Source organism: Arachis hypogaea, chromosome 6 (genome assembly GCF_003086295.3).
Source record: "Arachis hypogaea cultivar Tifrunner chromosome 6, arahy.Tifrunner.gnm2.J5K5, whole genome shotgun sequence".
In the NCBI taxonomy this organism is placed as follows: Eukaryota; Viridiplantae; Streptophyta; class Magnoliopsida; order Fabales; family Fabaceae; genus Arachis; species Arachis hypogaea.
The window spans coordinates 114,853,989-114,876,419 of NC_092041.1; the positions used below are offsets into that span (position 1 = coordinate 114,853,989).

The following is a 22,431-nucleotide window of genomic DNA, read 5'->3' on the forward strand; positions in this document are numbered from 1 at the left end:
AGATTTTGTACTCTGTTTTATGTGCCTTCTGAGGTTATAATAATAATGGGCGCCAAGTGGGTGGTCAACAGTTTAAACCTACAATAACTTGTGAACACTTGAACGGAAAGCATTTAAAGAAAGGACTGATAAAATCTATTTAGTTTACAACTTTACCCCGAATTTATCTCCATCTCTTGCTGGGAGTCCACAAGAGTACAACTTGGGGGTGTAATCTCCTCAGTCAAATCCTTATATGGCTAATCAACACTTTTGTCTTTTGGTGATCCGCGGGGGTCAAAGACCCCAAGAAAGAGAAAAGGAAGAAACAAAAACAACACTAAAGCAAAGAAAGCTAATCAACCGCTCTTTAATCTGGGGACACCACAAGCATCAAGAAACAGAGCCTGTTGAATATCAAAGATGTGGACACCATGAGGAAGTTCTTGTCCTTTTTTGGCTAGTAAATCAGCAACATTATTAGCTTCCCGGGAGGTGTGTCTCCAGCTTAAATTTTTTCTCCGATCAGCGACAATTCTGATATCTTCAAGAAGCGGATAACAAGGATGAGATGAGGCACTTCCTTTTTTAACGAGGTTGATCGCCGCTTGAGAATCAAATTCAAGAACAATGTTAGAGAGGTGATTTGCTGCAGCAATTTGGAGGCCTCTAATAATGTCCCACAACTTGGTATGAGTAATGGAACAACTACCAATATTGCATGAAAAAGTTTTGAGGAATCTGCCAAGGTGGTAGCAAAACACTCCACCACAAACCGCATGATTATTGTTACGAAAATAAGACCCATCCACGTTCAACTTGATGAAATGTTCCTGAGGAGGCTTCCAACTAATAAGGAGGTCAGACCTTGGATTCCTTTTATGATGAGCACCAACAAGATCCAAACAGTTGAGGTGCTTGTTGCTTTACCATCAAAGATTAGGTTATTCCTAACGTACCAAAGAGAGGAAGTAGTAACCCCAAATAAACAAGACCACTTATCCTTAGTTTTAAGATAGAGAAAAAGACACTATATTGAGTAGGAGACATCAACTCTTGCCAAATTTGAGTCGCAAAGGGACAGTCTCTAAGAATATGGAGAGTGGTTTCCTCCACTCAGTTGCACTTGGTTGGGACATGTTGAGGATGGGCTCATGTGTCGTCTTCTTCTCTCCGGGCCTTTCCAATCCCACACCATCCTGAAGATTCGTGCCAGTTCAACAGGAGCATCATCCAGCGAGAGATAGAAAGTCTTTATGCTAAAGCTTCCATCTGATGAGAGATCCCAGGTAATATTGTCTGGACTCTTCCAAGGAGATGGCAGGGACATGCACACGATCCTCTTCACCATTGTGTCCTACAGCCACTCCTTAAGTTACTAACATCCTTGCAATCTGAAACAGAAAGAAAATCATTCAATTTAAAGATAAACTCCTATCAATAGAATTTAAAGATGAGGAAGTATAGGAACCAATAGAATGGTTGTACAATGTGTACAATGGAGGTTTAGGGATGTCCGATTCAGTATTAGAGATAGGAAAAGTATAGGTAACCAACAAGATTTTTGAACAATGTGTAAACAATGTGAATTAATAGGGTTAAAAGAGTAAATTTAATTAGTAGCATTAAATTAAGGTGTAGTGTATTTTCATTTGATTGGTGGTTGTTCATGTTGTTCAAAATTTTCATTGTTCCCCTAGCACTCCCTAGATAGTAACCATTAGTGTTACCTTTTCCCATCACTTTAAGTTTTTGGGATGAATTGTTTCATGACATGGTATCAGAGTTCTAGATCCGAAAGATCAAGAGTTTGATCCTTGGTGAACCCCAAAATCAGTTTCCAGATGGTTCTTTTGTACAAATATTTCATTGGCTCCCTAGCAGCTAGAACTCTTTAAAGATTAGATGGCATAATCTTTTTAGCCCTCCAACTTTAGGCACCCAATTATGATCCCAAAATCTGATTTGTTCTTCATTGCCTATACGTCATACATAATTCTTCTCTACGTCCTTCCAAGCTGTGGAAACACCTCTCCAAACATTATAATCAACACTTTTAATTGATCATAGGAAAGCTTACTTTCTTCGTTTCTCTATGTAATTTTTCATTTTAGTCAACTATATTTTTTTTATACAAATAACATATATATTACGATATATAAGATTATTATGAAAAATATTTGTACGTTTAAAATAAAAAACTTAAAGTATTAATGTGAAAAATAAAATTGAAATTAATAGGTTTAAAAATTAAGAGTTTTGAACATGAAATAAAAAAATGAAAAACATTGCTTCAATGATATTAATTTAATTCGCGTTCTTTCCGTTTGAGTCACTTAGAATAATGAGTTAATGACATATAAATCATAAATGACACGTGACGTTATCATTCATGTCATTAATTAATGGGAAACGTTATTACTTTATTACATGTAGTTGAACTATGTTCTAGATTCTAGCATGTGTTTGTCACCATGTCTTTTACGAAAAATATTCGAGAGATTAACCTGAGTCACATGATAGAAAGCTTGAGGTTCAATGATAAGTTGTAAAAATTAAACAATCCAATGAGATCAAGTTGAGCAAATACAAAATCAAAAAAGAAAAAGACATAGATAGTGAATTTATTTTTCTATATTATTTCATTTCTTTTATAATTGTGACACATGTCATATGTAGGATGTAACCTTTCAAGTTTGTCCTTTCATGTAATCCTAAAGTTTTGTCCACTTAAAAATGTAACTAATAGATAACTCGTTGATCCTTGCTTACATGGTTGTATATACACTTCAAAGGATTGACCTTTCAGGTTTGAGATTAAATAACACCTCCGTTTACATAAGCAAAGTAGCTAAATAACCTATGATATTAGTCTTCAACTTCCCATATGCTAATTTATTATTTCCTAAAATTCAATACCTATGTCTTCAACTTCTGGCATGCTTGTCAAGCTGACCATGTTAAATTGTTAATAAATAATTAAATAATGAAGTGCACTATCAAGAATTTTACTATTTTTATTAAAAACAAAATATTTGGGATGTGGCTGCTGGGATTCGAGCCCAGGTCTCCACGGCCACAACGTGGAATTCTTACCACTAAACTACAGCCACATTTTGTTGTAATCGTTGCTACCGTATAAATTTTATAATCATAAAATCATATTATGAATTCTTGTCAACCATCCTCTAGTAACTGGAAATCGCTACCCCTTCTTTTTAACTAAGAAGAAGTCTAGGAAGGCAATATTAATTCAGCCATTAATTTGAAAATCGATCAACATTCGAATAAAAATGAATATAAAAAAGAAATATCCTAAATTAAAAATAATAAAAATATCTAAAATTTAGTAAAAAAAATATTTGAAAGTGAAATAAAGTAAAATCAATTTATGATTTAGGATATAAGATTTATAATAGCAATAAGTGATTGGTAGTAAGAGGTAAAGTTGTAGTAAGGAAAATAAGAAAGAAATAGAAATGAGAAGAAATAAAAAGATAAAGGTTTTTTATTTAAATAAATGAAATAAAAACTAATTTTACTTGATTTTTTTAAAACAAATTTCCAAACGTATTTTCTTTTTTTTTAATATTATGTAAATCGTCCTAGGGTGATAAAGGTTATAGAATATGTTAAACATGGCACCCTAGGATGATTTATGCATGTATTGTCTAGGAGGATTAAGTGTAAATTGTCACAGGGCTTGTAGGGTTATGTTTACACGTAAATCATTCCTCCCTACCATAATTCATGTGAAGTTGGGCTAAAGCACAAAGGCCTACCACGATTCACGTTCAAAAGCGTAACCTGGGTAGCTTGGTACGATTTATGTTTACTTCGAAAACCCATAAAGTCCAGAGACGATTAATGCTTGAAGAGTTACCCTAAGATGGCTGCCACGAGTTATTGCTTCAATCTTCCCTCAACACACAGCGACGAGTTACGTTTGGGTGGGAGGAGCCACCATATTCGACCAGCTTTGGGAGAAAAGGATTGGGAGGAGGACAGCCTACACTGGTGGAGGAGGTGACAATGAGCGGAGGGTTCGAAGGTCCACTGGCGACGATGCGGCAGCGGCGGGGCCAGATCCACCATTGTCTGGTGTAGTGAGGCACAAAGTGGTGGTTGGGTTGTGCAGCGGAGTGGGAGGAATTCGTCTTGCGGGAAGGATGGCGGCCAATCACGGAAATATGTACCGCCTTAACGGTATTGCGCATGTTGCCGGATTTATCGACGAAGAGGTTAGTCATCGGAATGTAAATTTAGTTGAGTTGGTTGATGTCATGGCTATTTTCACTACACTGATATGTTGATGAATATTAGTTTGAATATGCATGTTAGAACATTTTTAATAAGGATTTGTGGGTTTTACTGTTTAGTGATCTCATAGGTTCTTGGTTGGGTTAAACGATGTTAGAGTTCGAATTTTTTAACGGGACATGGATAAAGTGGTCGATAATTTGATGGTTGTGATGTTAGTGCGGTGATAAATTTTCTTATGCTACTAGAAGTGAGAACTTTTGATGAATAGGGATAACCTGGCCTTTCACATATTTTTTGCCACACTTTCCTGCCTTCTGTAATATACTACTATGTAATTCCATCAAAGTCATTGGCGGATTTACAAACACACCTATCTGCTTTTTACTAGAGAACACAATACTTTCACTTGTATTTTCATCAATCTTCCTTCTATGATGAACTAACAAAAATATACTCTCAGTCATCTCTCCCTAAACTCACAAAACTTCAAGTGTGCTTTGTTTACGTCATACTCGTTTATTTATAGAATTTTTATCATCATAAATCGTTCTAGGTTCCTCAGGGTTATCATATTGCATGTGAATCATGGTAGGCCTATTAGGTTTAGCAAATATAACATAAATCGCGTCAAAGTTGTTAGGGTTTTAAATGCACATTAATCGTAGCAGGCCTTTGTATTTTAGTCCAAAATCACGTAAATTCTAATAAGGTGGCACGATTTATAGTTAATTTGTAACTATAGGCACCCTGACACAATTTATGGTGGTTTTGAATTTGGCAATACATGCATAAATCGTTATAAGGTGTCATATTTAACGTATTCTATAATCCTTATCGTCTTAGGACGATTTATATAATATTAAAAAGAGAAAAAATATGTTTGAAAATTTGTTTTAGGGAATCAAGTAAAATTGGTTTGTGTTTCATTTATTTAAGTAAAAAATTCAAAAGAACATTTCAAAAACTGTACATAGGCTTGTTTGGCAATTATCCAATAATTGGTTATTAGTTGAAGTTAATTGGTTCTTTGTTAGCTTCCTAATAGGCTTGTTTAACTAAATCGTGTTTGTCAATGCTAATGACTGTATCTGAATTATTTTTTATTTTTCTTTCTCTTGTGGTGGGGTAGGATTTGTTATGGAAATTCAATCACAGATCAAGTATTTACATATAGTGCCATTTGACTAAGGTATTAAATTATTTATAGGATCTTTCTGTTTCCTTCAACTTGGAATCTCTACAAAAACGAAGCTAGTAGGAATAGGATCCAGCAATAATGAAGTGAAGCCTTACTAAATTCAATGTTATCATGAATGAATAATTAAGTTAGTAATATAATATAACAGTTTTTTTGCACAACGGTTATTATTTAATAGAAAGTCATAACCTGTTGAGGCATGGTTGATAATAATTTATAATTATAATGATACACACTACCATGACCCTTAAAGCAGGTATTAGGACAACCTAATTAAATAACTAACCATTAAAATACATATCAATTATTGGACTTAATTAATTAGGACTTAACTCTAAGCATTCAGCCACTAGTTAACACATGCTGCACTATATATTAAATTAGGATTAATCTCTGCATATAAGTGTTTTGTGCTTACAAGCTTTACAAGTTTGAAGAGAACAAAACTCCATAAACGCGCTACTTATGTTACGGACCTCTTTAACAGACTTTTAAATCAATCTAAATCAATTAAAGCGTGAATATATAACTTCCATTTTTCAAAAGATTCCGTTTCCTTTTTCGATTTTTCATTTTTAGGGTTTATTTCCTTCTGTTTTTTTTTTTTTATTTTCATGGTTTCTAAAATCAAGTTTTGAAATTGTTTTGAAGATAATGGAACTTCAAAAATACACCCAAAGGATTATAGAAATACACCCAAACGGTTACAGAAATAAACCAAACGATTACAGAAATACACCCAAAGGATTTAAGCAATACACCCAAAAGATTTAAGAAATACACCAAATATCAGGGGGGGAGACAGTATATTTCTTCTTGAAATCTTTTAATATTTTGTTGGTTAATGATGAGGCACATGGCAGAGACAATCTAGAAAAAAAACCTAGAAGAACAGTAAAACAGTACCTTGAATAATGTTTCTTCATTTTTTATGGAGATTTGTATCTTTTCTTCTTGATTTCTTCTACTCTTCGCAGAATCGTAGTTTGTTTCGAATGTCGCTTGAATCTTGACAGTTTGCGTTTTGATTGAGGAGGAAGAGGAAGAGTGCGGCATAATGAACGTGTTGTAAGGCGCGTGTGTTGGACGCTCAATTTAAAGGAGTGGTGCGCGTTATTTTTTCTTGGACTTGGGCCAACTTGTATAGCTTGTAAGGCAAAAATGCTTGTATGTGTAACAGGCCTCATTAAATTATTATTATTATTAATATGGAAAATAATTTCTTACTATATATATTTGGACTTAATTAATTAGGACTTTGTCTCACTCTTCCAAAATAATTGCATAACAACAAAGAAGAAATGGGTATCTGTATATCCATTGCATCTTCTGAGATTCATGGGGCCCCTAAAGAAGTTTATGATGAGTGTGTGATAACATTTGAAGCAAACAAGGTTGTAAGTGGTAATCAAGAATTTTGTTCTGCTTACTCTAAACAAGGGACCAAAGGACTCAACCAAGATGCTGCTTCTATTTACCAGGTTTGTTTTGTTTGTTGATCATATGACAACCTTCAATTAAATTTCATGGCCATTTTTTAGTAATTAATGATTTGCTTGGTTTTAGAAGACATTTTTCAGTTGGAATGTTTTTTTTTTTAAACTACAAACAAATATAAAGTTTTAGTTTATAAGCACGATTCATTATAGAAAAAAATATATGATTATTCAATTATATATGATTATATTAATAGAATATATAAGTTCATTAATCACTACCTATTATTTTAAAAGCATTTCAAACAGAAACATCTCATCGAATAATAGTGTAAAACATTTATACTATATGTGCAAATCAATTAATTAAATTAATAGATTAAAATAAAGTGACTCTTTGGGATTTTATTATAAGAGTTTAATTTTGATGCACAGACAGTATAAAAACGTTTTTTACAGTCGTGCAATTACATCCGTTCTTTTAGATGACTATTCACATAGTCAATGTAAAAGATATGTATATTTACTGTGACGTTACGTAATTAGATACTCGTATAAAAACTACTTTGCACTGATAGTACATCAAAATTAAATTCTTTATTATAAATAGAAAATAGAGTTTGTCATTTTCCAATCCATGTAAATTCATAGAAAATTATTGTAAATTCCCTATTTGTCCATGTTATTATTAGGGTTATGGAATGGAAGATGGAATATTTTGTGGTGTTTTTGACGGGCATGGAAGGACTGGACGCATGGTGAGCAACATGGTTAACAGAAACTTATCTTCACTCATACTTGCCCAAAAGAATGCCTTTGAAAGGATTAATAACATAGAAAATGGTGATTCCAACACCCTAAACGACCATGTTGACACAGTCAAAGGTGACAATCATAAGGATCCAAAGAATTTTCAGATATGGAAAGAAGCAGTTACAAGTGCTTTCAAGCTCATGGACAAGGAGATCAAGTTGCAAGAGAATCTAGATTGTTCTTGCAGTGGAACAACTGCTATTGTTGTCATAAAACAGGTAAAACTTTACACATCAAATTGCTATATTTAAAAACTTTTTTTTTTTTTTTGAGATTTAGTTTCTATGAAAAAACTTTTACATAGATATTTAATAATGATGAAAACCCACATACACTTGTCTTCACGTGAAACTGATATTTAAAAATTGAGGAGTGTTAGGGACCAGTAATTTTTGTGATTTGTAGCCATTAAATAGCCATCAATGATGATTTTAATGGTGTAAGATTGGTGCGAGATTTCATTCAATGGCTCACTTTTCCTTGCTGGTTACATGTTAGCCTGAATTTGAAAAAGTTGCTGGCCCCCTAGATTTTTCTTTAAAAATTTGATAAATTTGACTAAATAATCATTTAACGGTTTTCAACTATCAACTTCATATGAAAACTTCAACTTCATATGAAAACTTCTGCATGTGAATCTTCACCTTCAATAATACTTTTTCATGATGGTAGAAATAATTATTTTTTAATTCATTATTTAAATAATCATTTAAATACATGAATTTATACATTAAAAAAGCATTTCTACGCACTATTATACAAATAACTAATGTATTGTTTCATAATTAATTTTTAGAATTATTACTTAAAAGATCATATAAACGCATGATTATAGATGTCCCCGTAAAACTCTAACAATGAATTAAAATCAAACTGTTTGACATGAAAACATAATAACAATAGCAATAATTAATAACCAGGGTGAAGGTCTTATCATAGCTAATTTGGGTGACTCAAGGGCAGTGTTGGGGACAATCTGTGATGAAGAACTCATGGCCATTCAATTGACCACAGATTTGAAGCCTGGATTACCTAGTAAGAATTTTCGCATATTTTTCCCTTTTCTTTTTCACATGGTGAAAACTCAAGTGCAGTCGCGTGAAGTTGATACCTGAGAGCCGTTAGATGAAAATTCAGTCAAATCATCTAACAGCTCTCAATATCAACTTCACGTGAAGTCGACTTCACTTGAGTTTTCACCTTTTCACATTCTTTCAGAATAGGAAAAAGATCTTGTGACAATACTTTTACACTTTTATAATCGTTAATCATGTGCTTAATCCTTATAAAGCCTTATTTGGTATAACACAGATGCTTGATAGGATAAATGTTGACAGAATAGGGCTAAATAAAATTTTAATATTATGAATTTTTTTTTTTATCAAAGATAGGAGACCTGAACCCGCAACCTCTTAATTGAGTATGAGGAGACTATGCCATTTGAGCTATAACTCATTGGCTACTATTATGAAAATATTATGAATATTTGATATTATAATATATAAGATATTTATCTATAAAATGATATTTTCTATTGTTACATTATGTATATAATTGTATCTAAAATTAAAAATCTAATCAAAATAAAATAATTATAAGTTAACAATTTAAACTGTTAGTTTTGTTTAAATATGAAAACAAAAATATTTTTATTCTTATTATTAATATCTAATTTTATATTAAATATTATTAATTTTTCATTGCTATGGTTTACAACATTACGTTAATAAAATATAAAAAATAACAATGTGTAATACTTTCAATTTGATATATTTGATATTATTATTTCTTACTATACACCACAATGAGAAAGAAAGTATAAAAAACGTTTTTTAAATAAATTATATATAATACGAAATTTACTAATTCTTTTGATGGAGAAACAATTAATTAATGTGTAACATTTTCATTGGAATGAAGGTGAAGCAGAAAGAATAAGGAGGTGCAATGGTTGTGTATATGCATTAAAGGAAGAACCACATATCCAAAGAGTGTGGATACCAAACTATGAGAACTCACCGGGACTTGCCATGTCTCGTTCTTTTGGAGATTTCTTGCTCAAAGAACATGGTGTCATTGCCATCCCTGATGTTTCATATTACCCTCTAACATCATCTGACCAATTCCTTGTTCTTGCAAGTGATGGTGTAAGTGTTACTAAATGCCATCTGATTGGATACAAAATATGTTCACCAAATAACTTTTTTTCTTTCAAAGAAAGAATAGCAAGGTGATATAACCATAACTATTTGTCAAAATTTAGTACCAATCAAAGAATGTGTTTGAAGTAGTCAAGTTACAATATGATACTTCCTCTCTTTTTTTATTATTTTTTCCCCTTGCTTTTGTTGGATTATAGGTGTGGGATGTACTAAGCAACATAGAGGTTGCAGCAATAGTGTGGACCACAAAGAGTGAAGAGGAAGCAGCAAAGAAAGTGGTGGAAGCAGCCAATGCTGCATGGAGAAGGAAGTACCCTTTTTCCAAGATTGATGACTGCACTGTGGTTTGCCTCTTCCTAAAAAACGAAAACAAAAGAAACTCAGGAATGTGGAAAGTGTAAAGTTTCATTAATCAGTGCACCTCTACCTACTCATTTTCTAGATAATATCATCATCCTCTGTAAAATCATAGCAGTGATGTTTGTTGAAAATGTCAAAAGCAAACAACAAATGTGGGGGCAAGAAATTTTTAAATTACTAGGCTAGATAAATCCTTATAGCCATCTTCATTTTTCCTTTTTCTTTCAATATATTCATGTGAGGAAAAATGTTTTGTAACATCCAAAGTCCAAACCATTGTACTCTCTCAAGTCTCAATATTCAGTTCACCACTATATAATTTTGGTGTGCCTTCAACTATAACACCCCAATTTTGTGTCTTGAATGACATTAATTGTTTAATAAAACTTACTTTTATATGCTCAAATAATATCACATATATATATATATATATATATATATATATATATATATATATATATATATATATATATATATATATATATATATATATATATATATATATATATATATATATAAGAGTGAGGAGGTTCAATTGCTAATGAAAAGTTGATGATCCATAGTAATTGCTTTATCTGTGCACCCCTTTCAAGAATGAAAAAATAAATAAAATTTTAGTTGAAGATAATAAAAGAAATTTATTACCTATAATGTAAGAAAAAAGGGAGGGAAACTGCCACATAAATTAAATTATAAAATAATTAAAGATAAGAAAACCTAAGTCACAGAATAAAGTGGTTCAGGCTCAAGCTGCATCATTATCTGCATTCAGTCCAAGCAATTCATCATCATAGGAAACTGGTATCCTTAATCTTTCATGAACTGGAATACGTTTGTCTTTCTCTTTCTCCTCGGAACATGGTGGTTCAAGTTGATCTTTCATTTCGGATGATGCCAGCAAGTTATTGTCAGATGCATTGCCCTGATGTTCGCCGGCAACTGTAATGGCCGTCCCTTCAGAAGATTCCTCTTTCTTTTGCAAGGGGTGTTGCTTCTTCAGATTTGGCTGCCTGAATTGTTTCTGCATTATCATAAACAAGAATGAGCAGTGACAACAGAAACTAACTCCTAAGAAATAATGGTGTGAAGAACCTTCATTACAAGTTAAATTATCCATAACACTTGTTTAAAACACAAGGTTCAATATATTTTACTTGAGGGGAAAAGGATGCCAAAACTATCCATTAACAAATGAAGAATTCAATTTTTTCTTAGAAAAAAATAAAGGTAAACTACACTAACCTCCCTTGAGATAAAGATTTAGAAAAGACACTAATCTGTGAAGGAATGGTATTACACCCAATATCCATGTATTTTATAAAATATGACACTCACTTCACTTGTAAATGCAACACTAGGCAAGTTAGTGTAGATATCACGCAAATCAGGGAAAGTCAATTAAATTTACCCCAATGATAACAATAGATATGTCAAACACTACCTCCCCAATTATCATTGCAAACAGAAAACAAAAAATGTGGAGGGAAAGAAGCGTATAGATTGATCACACACCTCAAACTCACTTGCTTTTTTCATGATCTCTTTGTAGGCCTGCGGTTCTCGATGTTTAATTATTCCCCATAATACACCACCTCCAGTCCGTAGGCGCTTACCGTCAGCAGTCTCCTGGCCTCCACAAGCTTGTATTGCATCCACCTACAACTTCCAAACTTCATTATACAAGTTTATGACATATCAACTATGATATATTACAGAAGAACATAAAAGCCAATGGCTTTTCCAACAAATAATCTACATATCAAATACAATCTCAGTACTACTCTCATACACTTAGGGGTATAGCCACTTTAAATAAATGCTGTCAAGATGATGATGCCTAGCACGTTTCAACCAACTAAAATTTTACTTTGTACCATCAAAAGTTCATTAATTCTCTTAATTTATAATAATAATTCAGTAAATATAAGTTGAATGTGTACACCATTCACGATTGTTAAGCAGAGATCCTACTATAAGTTAAATGAACTGCTATAACCCTCAACAGTCTACACAAATCTGATGTAAGTTTAGAGAGATCCAATTTTTGCTCAGATCTTCCATTGCAAGTTGCTCCATTTAGGAGAGCAGAATGAAGAGTTAAAAAAAAAAAAAAAAAAGAAATCAACCTTCACAGTATTTAACTAATGAAGAAGTTCATCAGCCAGGAACATCAAAGCTCAAGCAGAGAATGGGAACGAGCAAACTAGCTTCTGTAATTAAAATCTGCAAGGTTAGGGACAAAATTGTACGCATCAGAAATTATGAATGGTTGTATGATCCTATAAAGGTAGAATCAAAACTCTAACCTTTTCTTAGCAAGTACATCACATCTTCTCCCAAACAAAGCCATACCCACATTTCAGAATGGAAAAATATTAATCACAAAACAATTTAATTTGGACTTTGGAGAAGGAAAATGCACAGGACAATGAAGAATAAAATTGTGACAAGCTAGGATCAGGAAAATAGACAACTTATCAATCCATGGAAAACCCAAAAATGTTTGTGAGGTTAGAACTAAGGTTGAGATCAGTGAAAGCATCAGGAGGCAGTCAAATGGCTACACTGAAATGAAACTAATTCTAACAACTATTAGCAGAGCACACTTCACAGACCCATATTGGGAAGTAAAATAAGATGAATGGGTTTTATCCAAAAATAAAAAAGCATAGGTAGGATAAATCGGGTTACTCAGCACATATGAATACCAGAATATTGTTAAAAGAATATACCCAAGCAATCCTCTGATAAAGGAAAATGAACACTGAAGAGGAATGGATTCTTAGCAATGTTAGTACATAATGTCTGGCAGTACTTCAATTTTGTTCCAAGTGGCCAAGGTATTTAATAGGAAATAGTATAGACAACATAGACCAACTAATAAATTAAGTAAACATTCAAGACGAATCAACATTTCAATGCACAATAGGATTCCAATACCTCTTTGACAAGCTCACTTAGTGCAGAGACACCAAGGCAACCTATGGCTGTATATACCATGTATGACTTCTTCTCTTTCAGACGCCGACATGTATCTATCACAAACCTGAAAAGGGAGGAGCACAATGGTTAGATATTACTCATGTATTAATATGAATGAAATGGGTGCCAAAATCTTGTCGCATGGGACAAACAGAAATTATGAAAATGTTGGTCACTTGATAGGGGAAAAAAAACAGTGACCAGTAAACAATGCTTTCATTCATGATCACACGGACAAGAGGAAACAAATTCAAGACCCTTAAATACTTAATCAGTTAAAATCAAAATTACAAATGTTCACATGTTAAAAGAGGTAAATGAGTTTACTTGTACATCAGATGCATTGTGTTTGCAAATCACCAAAACATGGAATTGATTCAATTTGATTAGGTATGCCTCTGGCACCCATGGAACCAAGGTTGGCAGTAGCAGCCATAGCAGAGTGGAGTCTTTCTTGACCACTCCCAAATGCTTGTAACATGACGGTTGCGGCATGATGCGCCGCAAAGTATCTATTTTAGCCCATTAACACCCATGTTCATGCAACAGTCAGCACAAAATTTGGGACTTTTAGGTTCATTGACCCAGCTATACCCTAAACGTATAATCTTAAGGGTTTAGGTGCTCTACTACTAACACTGAAAATTATACATGAAGCAATTTAGTAACCATATTTCACCACTAATTTTCCATGTTTTCTCATGAAACTCTGTATGCATAAATGAATCTAAACAAGTCAATAGAATTGGCCACAAAGTAGATAATATCATCATCATCATCATTATCATCATCATAAATTTGCAACAAACAGGAAAAATATCCTTTGAAATTAGAAAGAGAGGTTGACCTGTCAATGTTGAATCCAGCAGCTCCAAAACCCTGCCTCTTTCGCTTCTTATTCTTCGTCTTCTTCTTCTTAGCTCTACGCATGTTTTTCTTGTTCTCATCGCTGGATTTCTTCATGGCTTCATCAGCATCTCCTCCTCCAACACCATTCTGTGCCTCAACACTCTCCACCAACTCTCCTTCTTCAATATCAACCATCTCAACATCATCATCGTCATCGTTCAAGTTATCATCTTCCAATATATCATCCAAAATGTTATCCCCGCCCTCCATATCAACGAAACCCTAGAAACCACAGATTCCAATCTCAGCAGAGAAATGAAAAATCCCTAAACCCTAAAACCCATTCACAATGATTACGTGGTTTTTGCTTTATTTGAAGAATTTGCTTTCCTCCTAAAAAAAATTAGCAATTTTACATATTTTTTAATTTTAGAAAATTCAAACTCGTAAAAAAAATTAACATATTGTTGTAAAATAAATAAATAAATAAGGAAGAAGTAATAAATATAAAATAAAATAATATAATTAGATAATTTTAGTAGTAATATTTACTACAATTAGTATTTTAATATTTTTTTGGTGGCTTATTACTATCTCGATATAATAGATATGATTAATATATTTATTAATATTGTATATATTACTAATGAGTAAATGTTTAAAATGGTCCTTTAATTTCAAATTGCTATTCAATTTAGTCCTCGACTTTTTAAAATGACCAATTAAATCCCTGAAATTCGAAAAAGTGCATCTCCGTTAGTCCCTTGCAGAAGTGTCGTCTAAACGTTGATGATGTGGCATTCCAGCTGTATGCTGATGTGTACCAAATTTGAATTTGATTCAAATTAGTACCTAAAATTGCTTAATAATATCCAAATTAATCCATTTTCAATTATAAAACCCTAATTCTCAAATTATTGTCTTCTCTTCTTCGATCTCTCTGCTGTCTTCTTCTCTTCTTCAACCTCTCTGCTATCTTCTTCTCTTCTTCGACCTCTCCACTATCTTCTAGTTCATCTTGTTTTCTCATCCGCATGAGTGATGATGGGTGGTGGGGAGAGAAGCCAAAGTAGCTCAAGTAGGAACAACTAACTCTATAGGAAGACCTTATGGCAGCAAAAGAATGTGCAACAGGAGAGGTAAGAACGCCATTTTCTGTAATTGCAGACTTCGGATGGTGATGAAGTACTCAACGACGACAGAGAATCTTGATAGACTATTTTATGGTTGTCCAAACTATGAGGTAAGGTTATGGCTCTAAATAAAATGTTAAGATAGTTTCACTTTGAGTTTGGATTCACCTGCGTTTTTTACTTTGCAGTATGGAATCCATTGTAATTTTTTCTGTTTGGGTTGATGGAGGTGAATCAATTTGTGCAACACCCATTTCACAAAAAGTTTTGCATGAGTTCAATTAAAAAATGACAAACTTAGAAAGTGATGTTAAGACCTTGAAGATGATGACAATGGTTACCTTCTTAAAAATGGAAAATATATTTTAGCTTAATGGACGAATCTGCAAGAATACATATAATTTAAATCTGTGTTGAACTTAAAATTAATCCAACCACATTAACTTGTAATTAAAATAGTTTTTAGGTAAGTGTATTGATGTTATAGTTCAGGATGAATATGAACTGGAAGATAGCGGTGAGAACGAAGAAGAGAAGAAGACAGTAGAGAAGACAATAATTTGGGGATTATGGTTTTATAATTGAAAATGGATTAATTTGGATATTATTAAGCAATTTCAGGTACCAATTTGAATCAAATTCAAGTTTGGTACACATCAGCATACAGCTGGAATGCCACATCATCAACGTTTAGACGGCACTTCTGCAAGGAACTAACGGCGATGCACTTTTTCGAATTTCATGGATTTAATTGGTCATTTTAAAAAGTCGAGGACTAAATTGAATAACGATTTAAATTTAGGGACCATTTTGGGCATTTACTCTATTACTAATATATGTAGTATCTTATATATAAAAGAAAGAAGAGTATTTGACAGTATAAAAGAGGGATAGAGAATTTTTATTATTGATCGTGTGCGTATATTACTTCTGACTATGCCTCCTATTTATACTTGTACAAGATTAACTTTTTCAAGTTTTGAAAAGGATGGCACCGTCTACATTAAAGATTTGTACTATCCAAGGATCTTTAATTGGATGAAGAGTTGGTGGTCATTTATATTGTAACACTCCCTTGGATGACCATTATGAATATGTCTCATTAAAACTTTACTAAATAAAATCTAATGGGAAAAAACTTTAGTAAAGAAAAAAGAGTACAATATTATTTGTGATGGGACTGCCTCATTAAAAATCTTGTCAAGAAAAATCCAATGGAAAAAAAATCTGACCAAGAATAAAAGAGTACAGCCTCCTCCTCTTGTCACCATTATTTAATATCTCAAAATCGGCACATTTCAATCTGATGTATCAATCTTTCGAAGGAGGATTTTGGAAGTGACTTTGTAAATAAATCTGTCAGATTATCACTTGAGCGGATCTGTTGGACATCAATTGTCCCTAGATTTTGAAGATCATGAGTGAAGAAGAATTTGGGAGAAATATGTTTTGTTCTATCACCTTTGATGTATCCACCCTTAAATTGAGCAATGCATGTTGTATTATCTTCAAACAGAATAGTTGGAGCTATCTTCTGATCAATCAGTCCACATGATGACAGAATATATTAGATCAGATTCCTGAGTCAAAAACACTCACGACTAGCTTCATGTATTGCTAGTATTTCAGCATGATTAGAGGATGTTGTTATAATCGTCTGTTTCGTAGACCTCCATGATATAGCTGTACCACCATATGTGAATAGATATCCTGTTTGAGATCTCTCTTTGTGTGGATCAAACAAGTATCCTGCATCTGCATAATCAACTAGTTGTGACTTGGATCCATATGGATAGAACAATCACATATCAACCATCTCATGAAGATATAAAAAGATTTGTTTGATTCCATTCCAATGTCTTCTAGTTGGAGAGAAACTATACCTTGCTAACAAATTCACAGCAATGATATATCAGGTCGTGTATTATTAGCAAGATACATTAGCGCTCCAATGGCACTAAAATATGGTACTTTAGGACCAAGGATATCTTCATTTTCTTCTTTAGGATGGAATTGATCCTTTTCAACATCCAAATACCTTACAATCATTGGGGTACTTAATGGATGTGACTTATCCATATAAAATCTCTTCAAGATTTTTTCTGTATACATTGTTTGATGAATAAAGATCCCATTCTTTGAATGCTTGATCTACAGGCCGAGACAAAATTTAGTCTTTCCAAGATCTTTCATCTCAAACTTCTCTTTTAGAGTTTTTATAATTGTTGGAATCTCTTTAAAAGTTCCAATAATATTTAAATCATCAACGTACACAACAATTATAATGAATCCAGATGCAGATTTGTTTATGAAAACACATGAACAGATATCATCATTTTTGAATGTGTTTTTGGCTAGATACTCAGTAAGACGATTATACCACATTCGTCTAGATTGCTTTAGACCATATAAAGATATTTGTAATTTGACTGAGTATAACCCTTGTGAATATTCATTGGATGGTTTAGATATCTTTAATCTTTCAGGGAATTTCATATATATATATCATGATCTAATGATCCGTATAAATAGGCTGTTACCACATCCATTAAATTCATATGTAGTTTATGATATACGGATAAACTGACCAAATAACGCAATGTTATTGCATCCACTATAAGGGAATATGTTTCTTCATAATCTATACCTGGTCTTTGTGAAAAAACTTGTGCCACAAGTCGAGCTTTGTAGCATACAACTTCATTTTTCTGGTTTCTTTTCCTCACAGATACCCATTTGTATCAAACAGGTTTTACATCTTCTAGTGTACAGACTACAAGTCCAAAGACTTCACGTTTTGCAAGTGAGTCTAACTCAGCCTTCATAGCTTCTTTTCATTTTGGCCAATCATTTCTTTGTCGACATTCTTCGACTGATATTGGCTCAAGATCCTTACTTTCATGCATGATATTTAATGTCAGATTATATGCAAATATTTCATTGACAATTGTCTTATTCCGATCCCATTTTTCTTCTGTAAAGACATAATTTATCGATATCTCATCATTTTCACAATTTTCAGGTATCTGAACGTCTTCTGGCGTCAAAACTATATCAAAGTTTTGGACAACTGCAGGTGTCTTTACTATGTCTTTTTCTGCAGGAATGGAATTTACCTCTTTTCTATTTCGAGAATTTTTGTCTTTGGAATCGACAGGTCTACCACGCTTTTGGCGTGAATTTGTTTTAGTGGCCATTTGTCCAACTGGGATATCAATTTGAATTGGGGTATTTTCAACTGGTATATAAGATTTGGTTATCCTCTTTGTATCAGAAAATGTACCAGACAATTCACTTGCTATTGTTTACAAATGTATAATCTTTTGAACTTCTAGTTCATATTGCCCTGATCGAGGATCCAAATGCATCAAGGATGATACATTCCAATTAAATTCCTTTTCAGGAAGCTTATTCTCTCCCCCTAATATTGAAAAATTTGATTCATCAAAATGACAATCCACAAATCGGGCTTTAAATACATCTCCAGTTTGTATCTCAAGATACATCATTATAGAGGGAGAATCATATCCAACATATATCTCCAATTTTCTTTGGGGTCCCATTTTGGTGCGAGAAGGTGGTGCAATGGGAACATATATCGCACACCCGAATATTCTTAAATGGGAAACATTTAGCTGCTGGCCAAAAGCTAATTGCATAAGAGAGAACTGATGGTAACTTGTTAGCCTCAAACGAATTTTGTTTCAAATAATACTGAAAATTACACCACTCATTATTATGTATCTGATTTCTTTGAGGATCTTAAAGGAAATATTGGTCATTTGATCAATGATGGAATAGTTTAATATATGGAATTGTTAAGTATTAATGTAAATAAATAATAAATTTTTTGTTAAGTTTTATTTTCTATGCATCTGAATTTCAAGTATGATGTATATAAATAATGTTTAATAAAATATTTATGAATTTCAAAACTAATGAATGTGCCAAGATAATAATATTTTTAGTATATACAATACTTCTTAGAAAAAATATTTTCAATTAAGAAAATAATTTTACTGCGCAAATATTTTTACTTATTTTATTATTATTTGTCTTTAAAAAAAATGGTAAGGGTATATAGTGAAGATGTTTGCCTTGCGGATAGTGTAGAGTAAATACCCATAGTCGTCCCTGAGATTCACGCAAATACCCATAATAATCCCTAAGATCCCGATTTTCCCATTGTAGTCCTCCAGATAGAGCTCCGAGCACTCAAAGTGGTCCCTAGCCATATTTCAGGTGATGAGTCATCACCGGAGCGCTGACGTGGACTTGGATTGCCACGTGGGAGGGGTCCAAAACGTCGTCGTTTTGGGTTTGACACCCTTAAAAGCCAAAAACGACACCGTACACAAATACTTCACTTCACTTATCTCTTCTTCTTCCACCTTCGGACTTCTTCTTCATCTCCCCATCAATGGCGTAGCCATAGGGTTGTATTCGCTGGGTTTAGGAAAATTTGAGAGAAGAAGTAATCCGATCAGAAGTTGTTATCGTTCTTCCCCTCCTTCACCACCATAAGCACGAGGTTCTGACTTTGTGATCGGACTCAAGGTAACCTTCTTTTTTTTTTTCAATACAGTGTTGGTTCATGATATGCAAGTTGTTAGTATAGTTGAGGTTCTGGAGTTTCGGTCTCATTGTAGTGTCTAGGGTTTGAAGGCTGGCTGGGGTTTGTAGGGTTGCTCTATTTAACCTGAATGAAACACGGATGAAACAGGGAGTTGTATGCAGGATTGAAAAAATATATTTTCTTGTGGTGATTAATTTTTTTTAATGCATTAGTAGGCTTTCTTTACATTTTGTCTTAATACATGTTCCCTTGTATTTTCTTTTTGTATTTTCTGTAGGTAGCACCTTATGAACGTCCTGTACTAAGCAAGACTTACCTTTTTCCTGAGTGTAAGTTGTGATATTCTCTCTCCCTCTATGCTATAATTATCTTGATGTGACAATTGGATTTTGCAGCCCCTGCTAGACTTCCTGGTTTCCATGTTTGTGTTGGAAGTGGAAGAGAAAGATTGCTTCCTGAGTGGTATAATGAAAAAGGTGATTATTACGTTTGGTTCATCACAATTATTGGATAGTTTTAAGGACAACTAGGCTCTCATGCTAAGTGAAAACAAGAGTAAATTAGAAAAATGGTCCCTAACAATGATTTTCCAAATGCAAATTTAAATGTTTGATTGCAGGTATAGAGTTGATTCTTAGCACAGAAATAGTGAAAGTAGACCTTGCTGCAAAATCTCTATTTTATTTCATGCCATACTGTTTTATTTCTTTATATGTTTTTAAAGAAGTGCATTATAATCTGATGTAAAGTTGCATAATTAACAATGCAAAAATGCTTTACATATAATTGATCCTCAAAAACTATGTTGGGTACTCAAACCAAGTTAATTGAAGATTTATATGCATATAACAGTCCTAAAACTATCATTGCATGATTTGAAAAGGTTTCAACCTTGCTTTTTAAGGTGAAAGATTGGGGGTGTGGCTTGTTCTCTTTCCAACTGTTTATTTATCAGTAGGAATTGCAACTGCATTGATCCTTATAGGAGGGGAAACCATGAAACTCTTCTTCCAAATAGTTTGTGGTCCAATGTGACCTCAAATCCTTTAAGTTGGCTTCTAAATTTTTTGAAAGGTATTAGTGCTGCTCGTATAAAAGAAATGCAACAAAATCTTTCCAAGGTTTGTATTCTGGGTTATGTACAGTTTTTTGCTGCTGAAACCTTGTAAAAATTTTCTACTGTTTCCCAATGCCAATGGCAAGTTTAAGCATAATTTATGTCCCGTGCAATATAACCACTAATCACCCTGCATATTTGTTATTTTTCTAAAATTGATATTTAGTTGAATGTCTTGCTTTCCTATTTGGCATTAATTGCTTTTATTTTGTTTTCCAGTACTCAATGCATTTCCTGTATCCTTGTCCAGCTCAACCATTGGGTCCTGAAGACTTGGTTTGGAGAATGGTTTGTTACTTTCTGTTTTGATATTTTTTGATATGCTTGACCCTCAGTATTCCTAGACTGCTTCTTTTAGGAACTGAATGGCATTGTTTTCCTTTAACTATGGTATTGTTCTGTTTATGATGATGCTACAGATGGCTGGGAAGGTGGTGAAGCTTCATTCCCGAAGATCACAACGTGTAGTTCAAGGGTATGAAAAAGAAGAAGAAGAGATGAAGTCGAAGAGGAGATTAATTATATGAAAATTTGGGGATTTAGGGTTACATATAATACGAAGGACCAACATGGGTACAAATTGGAAATTAGCCAGCTCAGCTAGCCATTGGACCTTCCAGCGTGGCAATCTGAGGCCACGTCAGCGCTCCGGTGATGACTCATCACCTAAAATATGGCTAGGGACTACTTTGAGTGCTCGGAGCTCTATCTGGAGGACTATAATGGGGAAATCGGGATCTTAGGGATTATTATGAGTATTTGCGTGAATCTCAGGGACGACTACGGGTATTTACTCGGATAGTGTAAGTTCGCACACCATTCTCAAAAGTAATATATATTTTATCCATCTTGTGCCAAAAGAAGAATACATTAATACTATTATTGGCTCAGGCAATGTGATAGAAGGCTCCGAAAGAGCTATAATGTGGTGAATATTACTACTAGAGTTATCTAATTATATTCCTTTATTTTATATTTATTACATCTTCCTTATTTATTTATTTATTTTACAACACGTTATCAGCACGAGACTCTTATCAAATTTTAGAAAGACTCAGGTAATAATTATTCATTATGTCGAAAATTTCTTATCGTTAATTTAATGCTCTTGATATATATGGAAACAACTATTTATCATGGATACTAGATGCTGAAATCCATCTTGATTCAATGGATCTTGGAGATACCATTAAGGCTAAAAATAATGCATCCCAAAATGATAAAGCCAAAGTCATGATCTTCCTTCGTCGTCATCTTAACGAAGGATTGAAAAATGAATATCTCACATTAAAAGATCCTGCAGATCTGTGGAAAGACCTTGAAAAATGTATAATCATAAAAAGACAGTGATACTTCCTCAAGTCCGATATGAATGGACGCACTTGCATCTACAAGATTTTAAATCCATAAATGAATATAATTTAGCAATGTTTCGAATCATCTCACAAATGAAATTATGTAGGAAAAAGATAACTGATAATGGCATGTTAGAGAAAACTTTCTCGATCTTTCATACCTCGAATGTGCTCCTACAGCAGCAGTATCGAGAAAAAGGATTTAAAA

At 33.2% G+C, this 22,431-nt stretch overlaps 2 protein-coding genes and 1 non-coding gene across 5 annotated transcripts; 1 reads left to right on the forward strand and 2 right to left on the reverse strand.

The window, feature by feature from the left end:
* Window positions 1-3,020: 3,020 nt before the first annotated feature.
* TRNAH-GUG (transfer RNA histidin (anticodon GUG)) lies at window positions 3,021-3,092 on the reverse strand. The gene has a single exon. It is a non-coding gene; the product is annotated as a tRNA-His (tRNA).
* Window positions 3,093-6,700: 3,608 nt separating this feature from the next.
* Window positions 6,701-10,617, forward strand: LOC112755978 (probable protein phosphatase 2C 72). Its single transcript, XM_025804343.2, has 5 exons — window positions 6,701-6,921; window positions 7,569-7,907; window positions 8,610-8,724; window positions 9,610-9,836; window positions 10,049-10,617. Exons 1-5 carry the CDS (start codon window positions 6,742-6,744, stop codon window positions 10,250-10,252), a joined length of 1,065 nt encoding a protein of 354 aa, XP_025660128.1. The 5' UTR covers window positions 6,701-6,741; the 3' UTR covers window positions 10,253-10,617.
* LOC112755979 (uncharacterized) lies at window positions 9,518-14,488 on the reverse strand. Of its 3 annotated transcripts, XR_011862938.1 has the most exons (6): window positions 14,041-14,407; window positions 13,152-13,257; window positions 11,724-11,867; window positions 10,929-11,232; window positions 10,603-10,796; window positions 9,862-10,207 (listed from the first exon to the last, which is right to left on the reverse strand). XR_011862938.1 is itself a non-coding variant. In XM_025804344.3 (5 exons), the coding sequence occupies exons 1-4, from the start codon at window positions 14,310-14,312 to the stop codon at window positions 10,957-10,959; spliced, it is 798 nt and encodes a 265-aa protein (XP_025660129.1). In that variant the 5' UTR covers window positions 14,313-14,488; the 3' UTR covers window positions 9,518-10,207; window positions 10,929-10,956. The 3 variants fall into 3 exon arrangements, 2 of the variants coding, with proteins under 2 accessions (XP_025660129.1, XP_072054504.1); XM_025804344.3 differs by lacking the exon at window positions 10,603-10,796 and having other exon boundaries at window positions 9,518-10,207; window positions 14,041-14,488; XM_072198403.1 differs by lacking the exons at window positions 9,862-10,207; window positions 10,603-10,796 and having other exon boundaries at window positions 10,834-11,232.
* Window positions 14,489-22,431: the final 7,943 nt, after the last annotated feature.